The sequence below is a fragment of the Peromyscus leucopus genome, chromosome 2, assembly GCF_004664715.2.
Source record: "Peromyscus leucopus breed LL Stock chromosome 2, UCI_PerLeu_2.1, whole genome shotgun sequence".
Lineage (NCBI taxonomy): Eukaryota > Metazoa > Chordata > Mammalia > Rodentia > Cricetidae > Peromyscus > Peromyscus leucopus.
Genome location: NC_051064.1, coordinates 88010139 through 88030043, shown reverse-complemented (window position 1 = coordinate 88030043; position 19905 = coordinate 88010139). Strand labels below are relative to the sequence as shown.

At 38.8% G+C, this 19905-nt stretch overlaps 1 protein-coding gene across 1 annotated transcript; it reads right to left on the bottom strand.

Annotated features, from left to right (window-relative positions):
• Positions 1-355: 355 nt before the first annotated feature.
• On the bottom strand, positions 356-19774 carry Tyrp1 (tyrosinase related protein 1). Its single transcript, XM_028873324.2, is given in 10 exon segments — positions 356-1372; positions 2219-2365; positions 6796-6975; positions 8817-8984; positions 12389-12593; positions 15124-15446; positions 18542-18697; positions 18700-18900; positions 18903-19013; positions 19614-19774. Coding segments are annotated over 9 exon segments (1608 nt in total). The 5' UTR covers positions 18925-19013; positions 19614-19774; the 3' UTR covers positions 356-1166.
• Between the last annotated feature and the right edge of the window lie 131 nt (positions 19775-19905).

Sequence of the window (19905 nt, the reverse complement as noted above, 5' to 3'; positions counted from 1 at the left end):
TGTTTCTGTATCCTAAGCTGGGATATCAAACCAGCCATGTTCTGTGGGGTTATGATTATTGTTACTATTACTTATTTTAACCAATTTTAATTAGGATATTTGTTATGGCTAGCCTGGATAGTTCATATTTGGAACATTGTTTCACAGCACAAAACAACAAACAAAATGCATATTATGTTAGAATTCAAGGTGAAGGCCAGATGTGTTACATATCTTCAATTGCAGTACTGGGGGAGGCAGAGAGAGGCAGGTGGATCTCTGTGAATTTTAGGCCAACCTGGTCTATAGAGATGGTTCTAGGCCAGCTGGGGCAACAGAGTCAGACTTGGTCTTAAAAAAAAATAGAAGAAAAAACTGAAACTAATGAAACGTGATTTTATTGTATTTATTTTGAAAGATACAGAGGCTGATTGGTAAGCGGTGAAAGAATGCTGTTGAAAAATGCATTTGATGTTATCCACACAGCACCATGTCCTTCGTCTTCCTCCTTCTCTGCAGACCTCTGAGACACTAGAATTAGGAGGTGAACTGTGGCACAGCAGTTTCCTGTCCAGAGAGCTTAGTTCAGGAACACGGTGGCAAACACACAGTAGCAGCTGTGTTCTAGTCAAGTGAAGCTTTTGCCTTTACAAAGTGTGACAAGAATTGTGACGGGCTTGCCCCTGAGCCCAAATTATAAATGCTGACACCAAAATGAGACCAGTTTCAGAAAGCTAATCAGGATCCTATTTGTTTACAAAGTAATGCAATTTAACCAATCAGCAAGGCTGCCTTCATCTCTGTTGACCAGTACCAACAATAGCAATGCACTCACATGTTAACAGTGTAAGAACAGCCACTCAAACAATTGAAGTAGAGATTTTTACATCAGTCTTATTTCCCTGTGCACACAAAGCATTGCTCATTCCCAGCGCTTGGGCAAACTTTAGAATACAACAAAGCTCATCACATTATCCCCTTAGATATTATTGAGCTGTTACCATATGCCATCGTAAATAGTACTAACGATTAGAACCCATGGAAAAGACTCTGAATTCTCATCTCCGAAATGCAACATTAACATTGCTTTAATTCCAACACACGTCTATGTAAGAAAAGAAGGAGGCAAAAGGGAATATGGGTGATAACTGTGTTTCCATCCTCCCGCATTAGAGGACAGGCGGCTGTCAGACCATGGACTGATTAGGATTCGGGAGCTCCTCATATTCCTCAGCATAGCGTTGGTAGTGATCAGTGAGGAGAGGCTGGCTGGCTTCATTCTTGGTGCTTCTAGAACGGATCAGACAAGAAGCTCCCACAAAAATGACAGCCACAAGTAACAGCACAGCCACTACAGCAATGGTAATGATTTCAGATATAGTGAACTCCTGACCTATTGGGAAAACAAGATGAGAGTCAGATAAACATTTAAATAATTATCACCCAAATTGGACAGCTCACATTTAGGCCCTGTTCAAGGCACTCTTGGAGAGACCCTCATCTTTACTTTTTATTGGCCCTATTACCAGCACTGGCCATCTTGAAGGTATGTATTACTTCTTTCTGTGAGTGAGCCATTCTGAGACTGATGTTATTGCCATTCCAAAGCTAAAGACATGATGGCTCAAAGAATTGAGACCCTGCCCAGGGTCCATGGGCTGTAGGAGAGTTTCTGGTTTGGGAGTCAGTTTTAACCAGTCCCAAGTTCTGTGATCTCTCACTATGTTTTGGTACTTTTGTTGGGGGAAAATTTACAATTGAAAGTCTTGAATTTTAAAATATCAAAAAAAAGCAACTTTGAATATCTTACTCCATCTTCATTTATAAATAAATGGAAGTGGCATGGTCTCATGAGTAATTGGTGACATCACAGGGGTCTAAGTTGAAAACTTATTTCTTCCTTGCTGGGAACATAGCCTCTCTAGTGTTAGAATTAATTTCTAAGTTTGAGTTTCTTTATCTGCAAAATGAGAAATAAAATATTTGCCACTATTATAAAGATTAAATAAGATTATGAAGATTAGGTAAGATGGCGTGCTGTTCAATTATCTCAATACTAGTCAGAGTGAGTACCCAATAAATGATAAGTTCTTACTTTTTATTTCCAAACAAGAATCTATGGGAAAACTTCATATCCAATAGGACACACCAGCCTCAGTACACTGTGAGGACCTTACTTTTAAGATGACTGATTTGCCTTTGGAGAACATCAGAGGAAAAATACATTGACAACACTGACCTGGCCATTGAACTTCATAAGCATATCCCAGGTTGTCTGGTGCAGTAACAAACATCTCTGCGTTGGTAACTGGAGGCCAGAATGGTACCATGTTATATTGCCTGTTATGTCCAATAGGAGCATTTTCCAATGGGAAGGTAGAAATATCTAAAATATTCCAAAGGCAGCTTGTCAACAGACAGAAAGTTGATATCAGAGTAGTTGTTATGATCTGAAGGTGTCTAATGTGCAAGGAGCATGTGAAAAGTGTTTTCAAAGTTTACAGCAAATCCAGGCACAAGGCAAGTCTCACTGCCCAACAGGGTGAATGTGGCATCAACACTCTTCTTGATAGAACCTTTAAAGTCACAGGTGTTGAGTGACAATATTGTATAAGATTCTCAGCAGCTGTCCTGTTTTTAAACTACATAAGCTAATTTAAATAAATCCACAGAACATATTTTTTAATCAATGAAAAGCCAGACCTGCCTGTTCTCTATCATGGTCTGTAATTCAAACTTGACAGAAAGATGATTGTCCTTGACCTCAAATATATATTTAATATTTCTATTTTTTGTTTACTTTGAGAGAAATCAGTATCCCATGTTTTGTCATTAGCAAAAGGTTCTTAAAATTGAATTTGACTTTTTACACAATTTGCTTCCTACAGCTTTTCCTCTTTCTGTCTAAATCAGCCATTTAAATAGAAGGCATCTCTTTTTTTAGTGGACTTCTGCCATTAAGGATGAAAGTAAGGATAGGTGCTTTGTATCAAATACATGCTGTTTTTCTTGTTAATCTGGATTTATGTGAGTGCTATTAAACACCAAAACGGAATACCACAAAACTGAGGGACACTAACTGCTTCCCTTTAGAATGCTTGGAATATGTAATGCCAGCTAGGGATTGAGGTTTCTGTTTGTGGGAGGTTTGTTATCCATGGAGAAATTTGGGAGGATAATTCAACATTTACTTTGAGAAAAAGTCAGTGACAGAAATGGCGGCAACTTTTATATTTTGTGTCTTTAGCTTTACCATGTACTATAGGGAATCAAGTATTTATTCAAATGTATTGTCTACTAGTGCTAGGTACTGGTCTAGACACTGAACAAAAAGTCAACTTTAGTTTTAGTGTTAGTAACCCGTGGAAGTTACATGGTGAGGCTTGTAACCCAGCTACAATTTTAAACTCTCCGTTTCACCTGTCTATTGAATTCTGACTGATCACTCTCAGTTCAGTTTGTCTTCAGCTATGTGATACAGTTCACTAAAATGGGCAAAGGAATCATAGCACAAGCAAGAGCCACAACTGGATCACTGGTAACTTCCTGCGGCAAGATCCTTCTAATGATCCCCATTTCTCAGTGACCTTGTACTCTCATTTTGATGCAGATCCCACTCCCTCCACCTCCTTTTCCCAGTGTGCATCTGCTCCAGCCAGATCTGGTTCCTTCCTGTTCCTTTGTTTTGGGGGGATCTTTTTCCATTTGCCTACACTGCATTTCCAATCTCATTTTCTGATTTTACTTACTTAGAAAAACTTTCTATTTTCTACTATATTGTATTTCTACTATACTATATTTATTTATATTTGGTTATTCTAATTTCTACTAACAGATGCGAAAATTCCAGGAAGAACTATTGAGTTTTGCATGCTACTTCTGGTACCTAGAATGTTGTCCAAGAAACATTAGGTGATCAACTAATGTTTGTGAAAGGATTTATGATTGCTTCATTCCTTTCCTAGCTCAAGAAGTAGCAATAATTTTGGAAAATGTACAAACTGCTTTTTTCTGAAAAAAAAAAAATCATGGAGCTCTGGGCTACTATGGTAAAACAACACATAATTCTAAAGTAATGAAAGAGGGATATTGAATTATATGTTACTCAGATTTATAATAGTAGTGGTAAGAGACAGAGACAGACAGGTCTTTGTGAGTTTGAGGCCATTCTGGCTACATAGATAGTTTCAGGTGAGGCAGGCCTACATAGTGAAACTCTGTCTCAAAACAAACAAACCAACCAACCCACAAAATTAATAAATAAAAATCAACATAATTGTTGCTAGCATTTGGATGTACTGTTTTGTTTTGTGTTCAACAATAGGATTCTGCATCCTCATATTGAAAGACAACAACCTGCTTTAGCTTTTTTAAGGTTGTTATTCTGACTTCTGGTTCTTATAATTGTACAATTCTGATTTCAGAAGAATCTTCAATATGTTTAAAACCTTTGACAGAGTTCAGAAAAATAACCCCATCCTTTCTGCTCCTGGACTGTTTTCGGCTTTATGGAACTGTTTAGAGATTCTTCCCAAATTCTTACTTCTGCTGCTTTTATTGCTTCATGACATCCTTTCCCAATGGACATTTAGAAATAAATGAGATATTTGAGAAGTCAGTTTTCATTTTTATGCAAATTTTCAGCATTGACTTTTTCTATAATTTAAGACTATATTTTATCAGAAGAGTGTCACAGGCTGACTATTGTTTATTTATGGCTTTTCTCTACCCACTGAGAGCCTAGTAGCTGAGAATCCTTAAACTGCACAGAGCTCAAGCAGAGGAGGTTGGGGGACAATAAGAAAACATAGCTTTTTGGTTCATCAACAACCTTTAGGTTAGACTTGGCGAGTCTTTAAGAAATTTGTATGAATGAGCAATAATTATTTTTTTTTCAACCAGAATATGAAAGGCAAAAGAGTACACATTTTCATGGTTTCTAGAAAACTATAACAAGGAGTATTTCCATTCCCTTTGAGAAGTCTAACACTCACAGCATTAAGAATGACTGCATATATATAATATTTTTGACTAGTCTCAAAAGCCTATAATTGACAAGAGCTGATTTTGTTAATTCCTAACCTATCAACTCCAGTTTATATAGTGTTATAATACAAATGATCTAATCAAACACACCCAAAGTGATAGCTATTATTATAAAGAGAACAATATTGTTCTTACAACTATTAAGTTGAACACTGGAGGCATTGGCAAAAAGCAAGTGCCTGAAGTAAAGGTATGGATTAAGGAGTGGGGAGTATGATTTCAAAGTTGGAGAAGTGGAAAAATGTAGTTTACTGTACCCAGATTGAATCATAACAAATTAATTTCTTATTTTATTTTAAAGAAATTACGGTGGTTTGAATGACAATGGTCCCCACAGGGCCATACATTTAAATGCTTAGTCACCAGGGAGTAGATCTGTCTGAGAAGGATTAGGAGGATTAGGAGGTGTGGTCTTTTTGGAGTAGGTGGGACTTTATTAGAGGAGGTGTGTCACTGGGGGTAGGCTTTGAGGTTTCAAAAGCCCACTCCAAGTTCAATGTCTTTCTCTCTTTGCCTGCTGCCTATGGATAGATGTTAGCTCTCAGCTACTGCTCCAGCATCATGCTTGTCTGCTTCCCACCATGATGATAATGGATTAACATTCTGAAACTACTAAGTAAGCACCCAATTAAATGTTTTCTTTTATAAGTGTTTTCTGGGTCATGGTGTGTCTTTATAGCAATAGAACAGTGACTAAGACAGAAACTAACACTGTATAAGTAATCCATTATCTGCTGCCATTATGCATTTAAATACATATGAAATATGAAGCAGGATACCAATTATTGAATTCATAACAAATTGACAATTGAGCAAGTATTTATGCATGAATTGCCTGTCTGTTTTTTTCTTTTTTGAGACTATACCTCCCTTTATAGCACAGACTGGCATTAAACTCTAGATCCTCTCCTTCAAACTTCTGAGTACTGGAATTATGGACACTACCATACCTGGCAAATTACTGGTTTCTTAAATGATTCTGACAGGATAACATATTTTGATCAACACATAGATTAGTGGTCTGGGAAATGTTGCTAAATAGAAATTTCTGTTACACACAAAGATGTGTGAGGGCCTTACTGGATAGATAAAGCAATAGAGAGCTAATCTTCAATACTGTGTGTGCATGATAAAAGCAGAGCAGCTAAAACTCAGAACATTTCCAAAGTATAAAAATTTATGATGTTTAAACCAGTGGAAGTACTTTCATGGTTTTGAAAAGCAACATACTTCTCTTGGCTGAGTAGGAGTGCAGTAAATGAGGTCTCTAAAATAATATTTTAAAGAATGCATTGAAATGAACTTAAAAGAGATCTCCTATGGCATGACATAAAACTTGTAACTTTTCAAGTTGAGCAAATTTCCATTTCTGTGAGGCCATAAAGTAATACAACTCAGAACTGCAGATTATAGACATGGCACGTTTAGTCTTTTGTGGAATCCAAGAAAAGATCTGTAACATTCCTTCATTTATATTAAAAAGCAATGAGAGGGTTTGTTGGAAAATATGAGTAAGAAAAACTTGGAACACACGGGAGTCATCTTTTCATGACAAAAATGCCTGTAGTGACATCTTAATGGTAACTGTACTGAGACACTTCTGTAGTATTCATAGTGGTTTTGAGTATTTGGCAGTGGCTGGATGGGAGAGCTACTGCATCTTTATTTTGGAGGGTATTTTATGGTTGTCAAGTGCTAGTTTAAATTGATAACCACACCATCAGAATAATCCCTTTGCAAAGCCTGCAAAATCATATGAAAGCCTCTCACCAGTGCTATACCGCCTTAGCCATTCGTCAAAGACTGCATCGGTGAAAGTATGCAGGAGGACGAAAATCGGATCGTTGGGAGACAGATGAGTTTGTCCTCCTGTTCCATTCAGGAAAAGGTGGGCCAGGTTGTGAAGGCTTCGAACAGCAGGGTCATATTTCCCCTTGGGATCACTGTAACCTACATTTAAAAGTAAGGATGAAAATAGTAGAAAACATTGCAAGTCAACAGCAGTGATTATATTAGGAAACTATTTTTCAAAGCTCGCCAGGCTAAATATTGCCTCAGTATAATAGTGTTGTCTCTCTGTAGTAATGGCTGATGACATTTGCTTGCTATACTCAGAACTAGGTTAGTTCTGAGCTGGTAGTGTGGCTTTCCAAATGTAGCTTCTAGGTTAACAATAACAACCTGCAGAAGATAACAGTCAAAATATATGAATGCCGAATTTTGACAAGGCACAGATGGTTCCGCATGGAAACAGAGACAGTGGAAATCCCCCAGCTACTGCTTCCACCTCTGGGAGTACTGCTGTCACTGTCCTGGAAACTCTCCTCTCTTCCTCCCTTTGAATGACTGCCAGTGCATTTATTGTTAGAAATTAATTTTGTGGGGATGCTAAAATGTCCCTACTTTCTCTCTTTTTCTCTACAGTTTTAAACATCTGGAAAGATTTCTGTCAAAATATTTAGAGAATTTTTATAGTCGCTCTACATATTAAACATATGACGATAAGTGCCAAATAGGTCAGAAAGCAGTTGGAGGGCTTGTGATGTGTGATCGAGTTAAGTGTGTCTGATTGGGTTGAACTACCATGTATGTATGTTCACTCACTCACTCATTCATTCATTTTCCTAATTTATTATGACTCAAGGAACATAGCACATTGCTTTAAAAAATCAGTACTTTAGCCTTATAAATACCAGATTTTAGTACCTATATGCAGTAAATATCATAGTAAATATTGAATCAACTCTGTTAGTGAGTTAGTGTTATTTAAATGAAAATAAGGAGAATATACAATTTTGATAGTAAAAGGAAGTAGAATTAAAATTAGTGATTGGATTTATATCTTACATATCTCTGATTATAGGAGAGAGAGAATCATTCCTGTTGGAAGCAGGTTGGTGCACTTAAGTGTGATGCTGGTACTCGGGAATTTCAATAGTAACAAACTTAAAATTAAGTTAGACGTAATTATATTCCTTTAGAAGTCTGAATATATTGATGTTTGCTATCTCAGGAAAGTCACTGCACTACTTCAACTTCAAAATATTTTATTGCTGTGAAATGAGGAAAATCAAGCTAAAACTCAGTGGACACTTATTTAATTGTTTATAGACCTTCAACATTTGTTATGAAGTGTTTCAACTTAAATAAAACTGACCAAACCAGACCTTACAGACTGTCAGGTAATTGGAACATGAAATAATTGTTAATCTTACCTTTTTTTTAAAAAAAAAATTTATTTATTTATTTATTATGTATACAGCATGTACAACTGCAGGCCAGAAGAGGGAACCAGATCTCGTTACAGATGGTTGTGAGCCACCATGTGGTTGCTGGGAATTGAACTCAGGGCTTCTGGAAGATCAGTCAGTGCTCTTAACCTCTGAGCCATCTCTCCAGCCCCTCTTACCTTTTTAAAAGAAGCTGTTTTATGACTACAAAAGTCTCCTGTAGTACTACAGTATGATGTTATTACACATGGAGCCTGATAGATGCCAGGCACTAAGTTTAAGAGACTGTAGAAATTTAAGAGGTTTGAAACAATAACTCCCCAGGACTTTTTTCTCTGATAATCAAATATATCTCTGGTAATCAAATAGAGTTTGATACTCCCCTTATTTTTTGAATCCGAAATTGTGACAAAATCAACAGCCAGTTCATATAAACCCATGTGATCAATATGGCATTCAAAATCTTTTAAAAAATAACCAACTTGGGGCATTCCACTTACCCAACTAGATTAATTCAAAAAACGCCAATTGTCTTTGTTTTTGTTTTGTTTGTTTACTTGCCTTCCACTGTGTTTCGAAAACTGTTTGTAGAATTGGAATAAAAAGGCGGTGTGTCAAACACACCAACCTCCAAGCACTGAGTGATATCCTGTGGCGCAGGAAGCCGCTGCACTGCTGGTCTCCCCACGTTTCCAGCTGGATTTCTCCTGATGGGCCCACCCTCAGTGCCTAGGAAGGAAAGGCATGCACACAGTTAAAGAATGGCTACAGGTCTGAGCACTGCTCTCTTGTATACAGTGAAAACCCCAAAAATTAGATCCTTGTGAAAGAAATATGAAAAGACATGCTTACAGTGCAGTGAAAAATATCTAAATTACATTGTCCTGCTTCTGTGAATTGAGATAGCCTGATGTTTCAAAACACTGGAAGGAAACAATAATCACGTTGACAGACATGGGTCTGAGTGCTACTAAACTGCAACAAGTTTTGTTGAAAGAATGTAAGAATATAAGAAATTGAATTTTTTAAAAATAACTTAGTAAAAAACTATTAAAACTCAGTATAGTACTAGGCAGTGGTGGGCCTGTTGAGGAAGCACTGGAATCAGCTTATTCGCTCATGTCATAATGTCCTATATTGATTCCTAGGCACAATGCTGCCCACCTGCTTCATTAGCATAACAACCATTAAACACCATAGCTATAAAACAGACCTGTATTAGGATTGGAGTGTCCATGTACATTTTGGGGGTATAGACTATGCTCAAAAACCTTCAGGCATCACTAGATCTGAAGTCTGACTTTTAGCTAGTATTTTTGGGGATTACTGTCTGGGGGAAATTATCAATAAATCCCCTGCAGTTTGAAAGTACTGTCCACTTTGGTTGCAAGCAACCGCATCCTAGTTAATCTTATGGAGTTTCATGGTTGAGACTTTGGGTAGTAAAAGAAACTAGTGGAGCCACTTTAATTTTATCCCAGTGGTTTTTAAATTTAGTTTGCACATGGACCACTTCTGCCAATTCAGCCACCAATGTCCTATGACTTACAGTCCTGTAAAATTTCCACATTGGAATGAATGAGAAGTCCAGAATGTGTGAGGGAAAAATAGCTTTAAGAAATCCCGTGAAGAAAGAAGCAGTGTTTTTCATGTGATGACTCACAGATGCATTAGGAGGGCTGAAAGGTTGTCAGGTGTCACTAACTCACTTTTTCCACCCATTAAATGAAACAAGTAATTAACAATATAAGTCTGGAATCCCTAGATCAAGGAAAGGTTAATCAAAGGACATGTATGCACCAGTCTCTTGAAGAAGATGTCAAAGAATCTATAGAAATGAATAAAGTCTTCTCAGACAGAAGCAGGATAAAAAAAAAATAATTTCCATGAGGATTGAAGAAGACATATAGTAAGAATCTCATACTGTATGAGACATATGCTGTGATTGATACAAACTTTTCCTTTATTCTTTACTATGTTTGATTTTTCAAATTAAGTGTGTGTGTGTGCACATGCAGCAGTCTCAGGATCACTGTGTGGGTCCTAGGAATTGAATTCAGGTCGTCAGTCTTGGCAAAGTGAGTTTTTCCCTTCAGAGCCATCATGCCAGCCTTCTTTACCATGTTCAATAAATATGATGTTTGCTTTTTACATCTTGAATTGTCACAGTTGACAATCTTAAAATTGTTTAACCCAGAATAAATACTCTTCAACTTTTCCCAAAGTTGTGAGGATTGTTAAATTGAATGATAGGAAAAGCTATGACAAAATGAAAGACTTTCACTTTTATTTTTTCCTCCTATGTTATATTTTCATTGTCTTTTAAAGAATGTTTCTTTGTAGACTGGGAAGATAGCCTATAAGAGTCAAGTGCTTGAGACCCGAGTTTGACCCAAGAACCCACAGGAAAAAAAAAATGAAGTACGTTAGGGCACACTTACAATATTAGCATTGAAAAGGCAGAGACAGGTAGAGTCCCAGGCTTGATAGTAAGCCCTTGATGAATTCTGGGGCAGTAAGAAACCTTGCTCTCCCACCCCAAAGCCAGATGGAGCCTGGAGCCTGACTTTAATCCCAGCACTTGAGAGACAGCAACAGTCTGGCAGTTGGATGTCTATGAGTCAGAGGCCAGCCTAGGCTACATAGTAAGTTGCAGGCCAGTGAGATACTGTCTCAAAACTAAAAGAAAATAGGTTAGACAGAGCTAAATCAATGGCAATTGAAGGTGTCCTATGGCATACACATATGTAACACATGTGTATATGCACACTCATGAACATAAACACACACACACACACACACACACACACACACACACACACACACACTACAATTATGTCTAAGCATCATCATGGCAGGAAAATATCTAAGAACTCCCAGCCCTAAACATAACAGCCTGGTGAGAAAGATGAATGTGTTAGTATATGAAGATCCTCTGACCTTCAGTTTCATTTTCTGTCACAAGGTGGACCCAATTGCTCAGGTGTTAGACTGCTAAAGGAAACTTTCATGTATTATCACATTTCTTATAGTAGTACAAAAATAACTACCTTTCTAATGGTGAAAAAAAATGTACTTAGTTCCTTGGATATATTTAAACTATTCTCTTCTTAGGCTTCTAAAGCAATACAAAAATTAATACATAAAATACAAGCAGAGTGATAGATCACAAACATAATAATAAGTCACAACTCTAATTTTTATATGGAAATCAATATTTAAAATATCCAGAAATACCTTGAATAGAAAAAAACACAAGAAACAATAGAGAACACTAACAATTAAGACTGTGTTAGTAGCCAGGTAGTGGTGGCACAGGCCTTTGATCCCAGCACTTGGGAGGCAGAGCCAGACGGATCTCTGTGAGTTCGAGGCCAGCCTGGTCTACAGAGTGAGATCCAGGACAGGCACCAAAACTACACAGAGAAACCCTGTTTCAAAAAACCAAAAAAACCAAAAAAAAAAAAAAAAAAAAAAAAAGACTTATTAACACAGGGAGGGTAACTGTGATTTGTGGAGGAAAACAGGAAGCTCATGAACAGACCAGAGCATAGCAGAAATGTTCTGCGGCAGAGGCACAATGGCCAGACCTGTGTCTACTCTCTTTAGGAGAGCTCAGAGCAGTGACTTGGCAGCCATTGCTGTTACCACATCTTCATTTTCTGAAGTGGATCCCTGGGAAAGGGATCCCTTTCGGGTTTTAGTTCTCTGAACAAACATGGAATTTTCCTGTTTTTGCTCCCCTCCTTCTTGTTCTGCTCCCAGAACACTTCCAACTAATTTTTGCACATTTCAGATATTCCTGGGGGACATTTTCAGTAAGATTCCACCCCAAGGCACATGACTGCTAAGCAGTGCTTAGTGTAGTAAGAGGATTAATAGACTCTAGGATTTTTGAAAATAAAGTTAGCGATGTACTGATCAAATTGCTAAAAAAAAAAAAAAAAAAAATAGTAACATACACAGGTACTTTGTATTTCCCAGGAGCACCTTGTAGACTGCCTTGAGTCTCCTAGGGGCTCAAAGTGCCTCTGCAACGGTAGCAGATTTCATTCTGAAGAAAGGCCTTGCAGGCAGCACAATCTCTTCACCTAATAAAGAACTGTGAACAGAAGCTGTCATTTGGGTCTTACTGTTACAAACGGTTCCCAGGGTGTCATAATCTTCTAAGGACTCGCAGACCACTCTCCATTGAGAAAAGACCGAGTTGGGGCTTATAAGCGTAGAATCGAAGCTGCTTCTGGAGCCCATCAAGTCATCGGTGCAAATATCACAGACGTTTTTCCCAGTTGCAAAATTCCAGTAAGGAAGGGAGAAAGAAGGCTCTTGCAGCATATCCTAAATCATAGAAATCCATTAGTGGTCCCTTCTCCTACTTACATCCTGTCTCTTGGCTTGCTTGACTCTGGTGTCCTTTTTCTGTTAGCTCTATGTGTTAAGGTATTATTTTTAGGCATTTTTTTTCCCTCCAGAGACAGGGTTTCTCTGTGTAATAGCTCTGGCTGTCATGGACTTCGTAGACCAAGCTGGGCTCGAACTCACAGAGATCTGCTTCCCGAGTGCTGGGATTAAAGGCATGCACCACCACTGCCCTGCTTGATTTCCTATTTTTAATGGAAGTACCACCAACTCTTAGCAGCATGTGACCTCAGCTTTGAAATGATTTGTGGAACACTAAGTTTGGGGTTTTGTTTTTAATGTGGCCTGAATGACTGTAGTTAGGTAGATTTTGGTTTGTTTCGCCTCACACAGACTCTATTTGCAAAGGACAAAAAGAATTTTGTTTAGAGACCTATGCTGCAAAGCTGACCTAGGAAGACAGGCATCTGCCTGAAGCTCACAGACAAAATGCTAAACAGAAGCAGGATGAATTCTGTGCCTATTGTTCTTAGGACCAGTGACCTAGTTTCTACTTAGAAACTATCTCACACTTTTTGAAAATACTTGAGACCAAGGACACATGCTTATTTTACCGAATTTCTTAAAACAGTGCTTCCTTCATTCACTTTCTTTTGGCCCTTGGGGAACTGCTTTCAGAGGGTGAGAGTGGAGAGCTGGTTTTTGCCTTCTGTGTCTTTCAAGCCCTGGGTATATTTCTGCTCCTTTACTGTAGCTCCCTTCTGGTCTGCATCTCCTTATTCTTGGGTGTTTTAGAGTTCAGATGCTTTTTAAGGCATCCCTACTTATTTGAGCACTATGGGTTTGTATTAGTCATGCAAAAACTGTCATTGCACTTCCCAAAAGTTAGTGACAACTTCCAGAGGCTCATTATTATGAATCAAGACTAACTGCATCTGAGCAACTGACATTTGGGAGCCAGAGCACATTCCTGTGGTGTTGTGTGTCACAGGTAGTCTGGAACATGATGATGCCTTGTGCTAGAAAACGTAAGTCACCAGGGTAGAAGTTACACAGCAGAATGAAGGCTTGAGACACTTCCTACTTGCCTTTTCAAATTCTGATGTGTCATTGGGAATGCCTCGAGGGAATGAAGATCTCTAGTTAGTTACAGATGACAGAGTTATGTACTCATAATCTATCACATGTCTTCCTTGTAATCAGAGCTTTAAAATATGATGCTGAGAGGACTAGATGGACCCATTTAATCACCTCCAAAGTGTTTATGAACAGATTCCTGTCAAGGATCACTCTGTATTGCAATGCATCAATTCTCTCTTCTAACCGTTGTTTTCCCTTGAAAGGCTAGCACAGTGCCCAGAAAATCGACAAATAAGTTTGGACAGTTTTTTTTTCAAGATAATTTTAAGACTTTGACTTTGGGATAGAGATACGTGACTGTTGTTTTGTATAGGAAACGAGCTTAGTTTATAGACTTAATAATTGAGATCCAATAATAAACAATTTTATTTGGGCTGGGGACTGCTCATAGAGCATTGTGCTTGCTAGGCAAGTGCTCTATCTTTGAGCTAACCTCACAATCCCTAAACTGTTCACTTTCTGAATGACAATATTTTTCTCAAAAAGTAGTTCAGTTAGTGAAAAGGCAACAATAAGATATTTATGATACTAGATATGTTAGTGTGTTTTGAGTGCATCTGCTTAAAAAAAGCCTTATTGAGCTCCAGTTGAAGTCTACTTTATGTTCCCCTTCAAAAAGCTAGTTTTCAAATGAAAATTCATGTCTAAAGATACGTCGTTTTGAGATCCTTTTAGAAACAATATATATTAAAGTTATGGAAAATGATGTTTTGATATATTTGAATGTATATATGAATGTAGATATACACAAATAAACATGATATATATTTATATACATTTACATACACACATATAGAGTGAAAGAGTCCCACCTCCAAGAAAATGAACACATCCATCATTTTTTGCACTTATGTGATGCTTTTGTGTGGGGTTTTCTCTAAGCCTTAAAGTGGTAGGGGTCGTGGAAAAATATAGTTCAGTGAACAGGAAAGTATTTGGTCTCTAGAACCATCAGCTGTTTTGAGGAGGGATACCTATGGATGAAAGAGTGAGACATGCAGGTCCACCACTCCCCAGGAGGTGGCGCCTGCCTACATTCCACAGTTCAGGAAGAAGCCCAGAAAACAGATTTCTTTTGTTACCTTCATCATTTTGTTCCAGTTACCAAGCTATAGAAAATTCGAAACTTTTAATTCTTGCCCAAACCAGGTCTCCATTGTTTTTCTCATCATTAACATTACTTTTATTTTACTGCACAAAAGATCAGGGTTAATGCATTAGTAAATAATCAGTGTGGGAAGAATCTTACCTGAAAGGCACAAGTATCCTGATAATGTGATTGCTTTGTCATGACTCATTCTTGTCATTCAGTACAAAGTGAATCACAGTGATTTACACACAGGGACCTCAAAACCAAGATAGAACATACCTGCATGTCTCTCTCCAGCTGCAGCAGATGGTACCTGTGCCACGTGAGAAAAGCCGGTCCTTCATGAGAGAAATCCACATCACCAAAGCTTTCCTGCCCTGCCCCAAGGAAGGTTTTTTTGACTGAATAGTAGTGTGTCCAAACAAAGTAGTTGTAAATGGAAATGTTCTCGAATTGTGGTGTGTTGCCATCTGGTCCCAGTATGGCTTCTGACCTCCTTGTGGCAATAACAAATTGAGGGTGAGTTGTGCGTTTTGCCATATCCAAGGCTCTGACAAAGTGACTCTTTTCTTCTGTACTTAAGTCAAGAAGATTTCTCCTGACTGTAAGGATGAAAAGATTAAGATGTGAAAATTAGCACAATCATATTGCTACATGCTATGGCTCCTGTAACCATTAATGGCCAAGTGTGTACCCGTTCAAATCTTTTATAAGTGATTTAACTGGTTAAGTATCATTTTCAACATGATTGGGACCAGATATGTTTTGGAGTTTACAAATTTTGAAATATTTTCTTATACATTATATTTTGGGGGTTGGGTCCAAAGCTAAATGTAAAATTCATTTGTTTCTTATACACTCTGTTATACACATAGCCTGAAGACAATTTTAACCAGTTTCATTATTTTGTGTTTAAAACAAAGACTAATGTATGTGGCTTTCCATTTGTGATACCATGTTGGGCTTGAAAACTTTTAGAGTTTGGGGAATTTTGGAATTTTTGATTAGAGATTCTCAATCTGTATGTTATTAAAAATATCTCTAAATAAATCTTTGTTTAGACTGATCTTTCTTCCTCTCCCTCTTTGTCTCAGCAATTTACTGTAACGGGGGCCCAGACTTTAGTAGGCCCTGAGACATTAGCACAACTGCCTCCATGATGGAAGTGCTAACCAGGCTGTAGACAGCACATAGACAGCACCACCTGCCAACACTAAATCAAAGGTCTAATCCATGAAAGTCCAAATAGTTGTGGGAAAGTCTCAACATGTACTGACCCTTCTTTTTAGTTTGTGTAGTTCTATTTCTGGCTAACTGTTCTTGTTAACTGAAGTATATCAACCCAGAACACGTTTTTTTTGTGCATATAAGTTCATCCCGAGAAAGGTTCAGTGCTACACTGGGTTTCTGAATACTCAGTGTAGTTGCTGGCTTACTAATAAAGACTTTCTAAAACCCATGTCCAAGCAGTCTTCTATGGTGAATACCCCACAACATTTACTCTTGGGTTTCTAAAAGTTTTCTTTAATCGTACATGAGGGTTTATGGGTCTGTGACATTGTCATATTTATTTCTGTTCATTATTGACATTTTTAAAATTTTTTTCTACTTTTTTTTTTGAGATAGGATTTCTCTGTGTAGCCCTGCTTGTCCTGGAACTTGTTTTGTAGATCAGGCTATGTCAAACTCAGAGATCTTCCTGCCTCTGTTTCCTGAGTGCTGGGATTAAAGGTGTGTGTCACCACCACCCAGTAGGATTTTCTATTATCTAAATCTTATAAGAACAAGGCAGATGAGCACAGCCTAGTGATTAAAACAGAGAGTTTTTTTTGTCTTTTTACACATTTTCTTTCTTTCTTTCTTTTTTTTTTTGATGGGGGCGGACTTTTAATTTTTGTGTGTGCATATTTTGGGAGCAGACAAAAAGGATGGATATATTATTTAATAACAACAGCAACAACAACTACTTCCTCCTCCTTCTCCTTTCTCCTTTCTTTTTCTTTCTTGTTTTTGAGAAAGCCATGGCTATCTTGAATTTGCTATGTAAACCAGGCTGGCCTCAAAACTACAAGAGTTCCACCTGCCTCTGCCTCCTGCATGCTGGGACTAAAGGCATGTGCCACCACTGCCTGGCTAACAAAACTTCTTTTTTTTTTTGTTGTTGTCTTTTTGTTTATTTATTTATTTATTTTTGAGTAAAAACAAAACTTATTCTAAGCCACAGTCATCCTAGGGTCCCCCCTGCCATATAGCCTCTCTGGTTCTGTGGGCTGCAGTCTGATTGTTCTTTGCTTTATAGCTAGAAACCACTTAAGAGTGAGTACATGCCATATTTGTGCTTCTGGACACATTTTCTTAGGCTCAATTTTCATGTGTATAATATTTGGATAAAAAGAACTCCTGCTTTACAAAGGCACAAACATTAAGGAGAACACACATGCACTCATGTGACAGACAGACAGACAGACAGACAGACACACACACACACGTACACACACACACACACACACACACACACACACACACGTACACACACAATTAGCAATTAGACCAGGGCTTGGAAAGACAGTGAAGTCTCAAAAGCTAGTCTGTGAGACACTCAGTCATTGCCTGAAACATGGAAAACAAGCAGGTGCTGTTGCCATTACTGTTTAGTACTCCACATACCTGCTCCTTCATCTATAATGCAAGAGTTCCCTCACCACAGCGAGGAATTATGGGTCACCATAGCTGCGTGTAGAGGCTGTATTATTAGAGCTAGATAGCTCTCAGTGGGAATGCCATGCTTGCCAAAGTTCTAGGTCCATGAATTTGGCCTTATGAATCTAATGTATAAAGATTAGCATAAACACCTCAAGTGATAAAAAAAAAAGCCAGTTCCTAATATATGGTGATTGCTTAAGTATTTTTGAAGGAAAAGTGTGTGTGTGTGTGTGTGTGTGTGTGTGTGTGTGTGTGTGTGTGTGACATATGCATGTGTGTGAAGACCAGAGCGGAGTTTTAGGTGTCCACTATCACTTTCTACCTCATTTTCTTGAGACAGGGTCTCTCACAGGAGTTCATCGCTTTTTGGCTAGACCTGTGGTTTTTCAAAACTCCAGAGATTCACCTGTCTCTCACCCTTAGTAATGGGGTTACAGGCACCTGTGGCTACACCCAGTTTCTTAAGTGGATGCTGGGAATCTGAAGTCAGGTTTTCTTGCTTAGGCAGCAAGTGCTCTTACCACTCATTGAGCTATTTCTCCAGACCTAAGGAAACAACTATTAGTTGAAAGGTATGGGTTTCAGGGCTGGAGAGATGGCTCAGAGGTTAAGAGTACTGGCAGCTCTTCCAGAGGTCCTGAGTTCAATTCCCAGCAACCGCATGGTGGCTCACAACCATCTATAATGAGATCTGGTGCCCTCTTCTGTCATTCAGGAATATATACAGACAGAACACTGTAAATAAGTAAGTAAGTAAGTAAGTAAGTAAGTAAGTAAGTAAATAAATCCTAAAAAATAAATAAATCCTAAAAAAATAAAGTTTGGGGTTCAGTCCCAAACTTCTATACCAGACAAGTTTCTCCAGCTTCCTAACCTTCAGTTTGCTCAACTGGGGAAAGATGGTTGAGCTCTCTGATTTGTAGGTGTTTCCTGACTGAAGTGTTTCAGCGTTCTGTGTATTGTGCATAGCCTGCACCTCCATCTTTCCACTCACCCGTGAGAACTTTCTGGTTGCACGCAGCTCCTCTCCACCCAGGACGGCAGGTCCCACAGTTGTGTCCTGAGAAATTACCGGTGCACTGACACGTTCTGTTGAAGAACCTCAGAGGCCAGCCCTCTCGGTCATCCCTGCCATCATAGGGATAATGGGGCTGTGGGGTCGGGAGTCTGCCGTCACAGCCTCACACCTTCCCCTTCCTGATGATGAGCCACAGCGGTCAGTCCCAGGTCCAGAGGTAGGGGACAGGTCTGGGCAACACACCCCGCTTCTCAGAGCCTCGACATTGGCACACTCTCGTGGAAACTGAGTCCAGACCTGATGAAAAAGCACCAGGGAGAGGCAGACAGAGGCCAGGGAAGGACTTTGTAAGATTTCATTCTTCTACAAGCAAGAGTCCAGAACACAGATCTATCGAGTATGCTGCTCTTTGCGTGGAGGAAACTGAAGTACTCAGATCAAAAGCCAGCTGGAAAAAAAAAATCAAAACAGAGTTACACAACTTCTGAGTACTCTTCCCAACCTACTCCAAAATGGAATCCTTCTATGTGAAGCAACATTTCTAAACATAAATAAAAACAATTTACTTTTGAATATCAAGCATAACACCGAGATCACTGAATTCATACTCCTGGCATTTGAGTTTTTCTTATTTAAAACTTCTAGCCCTAGGAATCCAATTCTCAGGCTGAGAAGATAGCTCAGTGATTAAGAGCACATACTGTTCCTTTAGAGGAACTAAGCTCAGTGCCTTGCACCCACATCAGTGGGCTCACAATTTCTTGTAACTGCAGCTCCCAGCATTCCCCTCTGCCCTTTGTGGGCACCTGCACTCATGTGCACATACCCACATGCATACACATAAATTAAAAAGACGATGAATCTATTCTAAACAAACTTATCCTGGATATCATTTACTGAAAGCATCCACAAGCAGGTGACTGCCATAGTAACAATTCACCATGGATCTGAAAGAAGGATTGGGAGCAGGTTTCTAGCAAGTAAATCTCCTTCATTCTACTAGAGTTTTGGTCACAGTTGACCTCACAACAGAGCTGCTCACTGGTACCTTCAACTCCGGGAAGGTTTCTCTGCTGACTTCCTTCAGAGCCAGTGTTGGATGTCTGCTTGTCCCCTGATGCCAGCTGTTAATTGAATGTGGCTTTCTGCCAGACAGTAAATCCCCAGCTGGATCACTCACACTGGGAGGGGCTTGTTCTCTCCTCCAGCTCTCACTAATCCCTTCTCACACCAGTGAATTCTCCTGCCCTTTAACTACTCCCCAGCACATGACTCCCTCCCCACTGGGTCCCTTGTGATGGTTAAAGTTTTAAGAAAAGGTCAGACACACTGATTTGGAA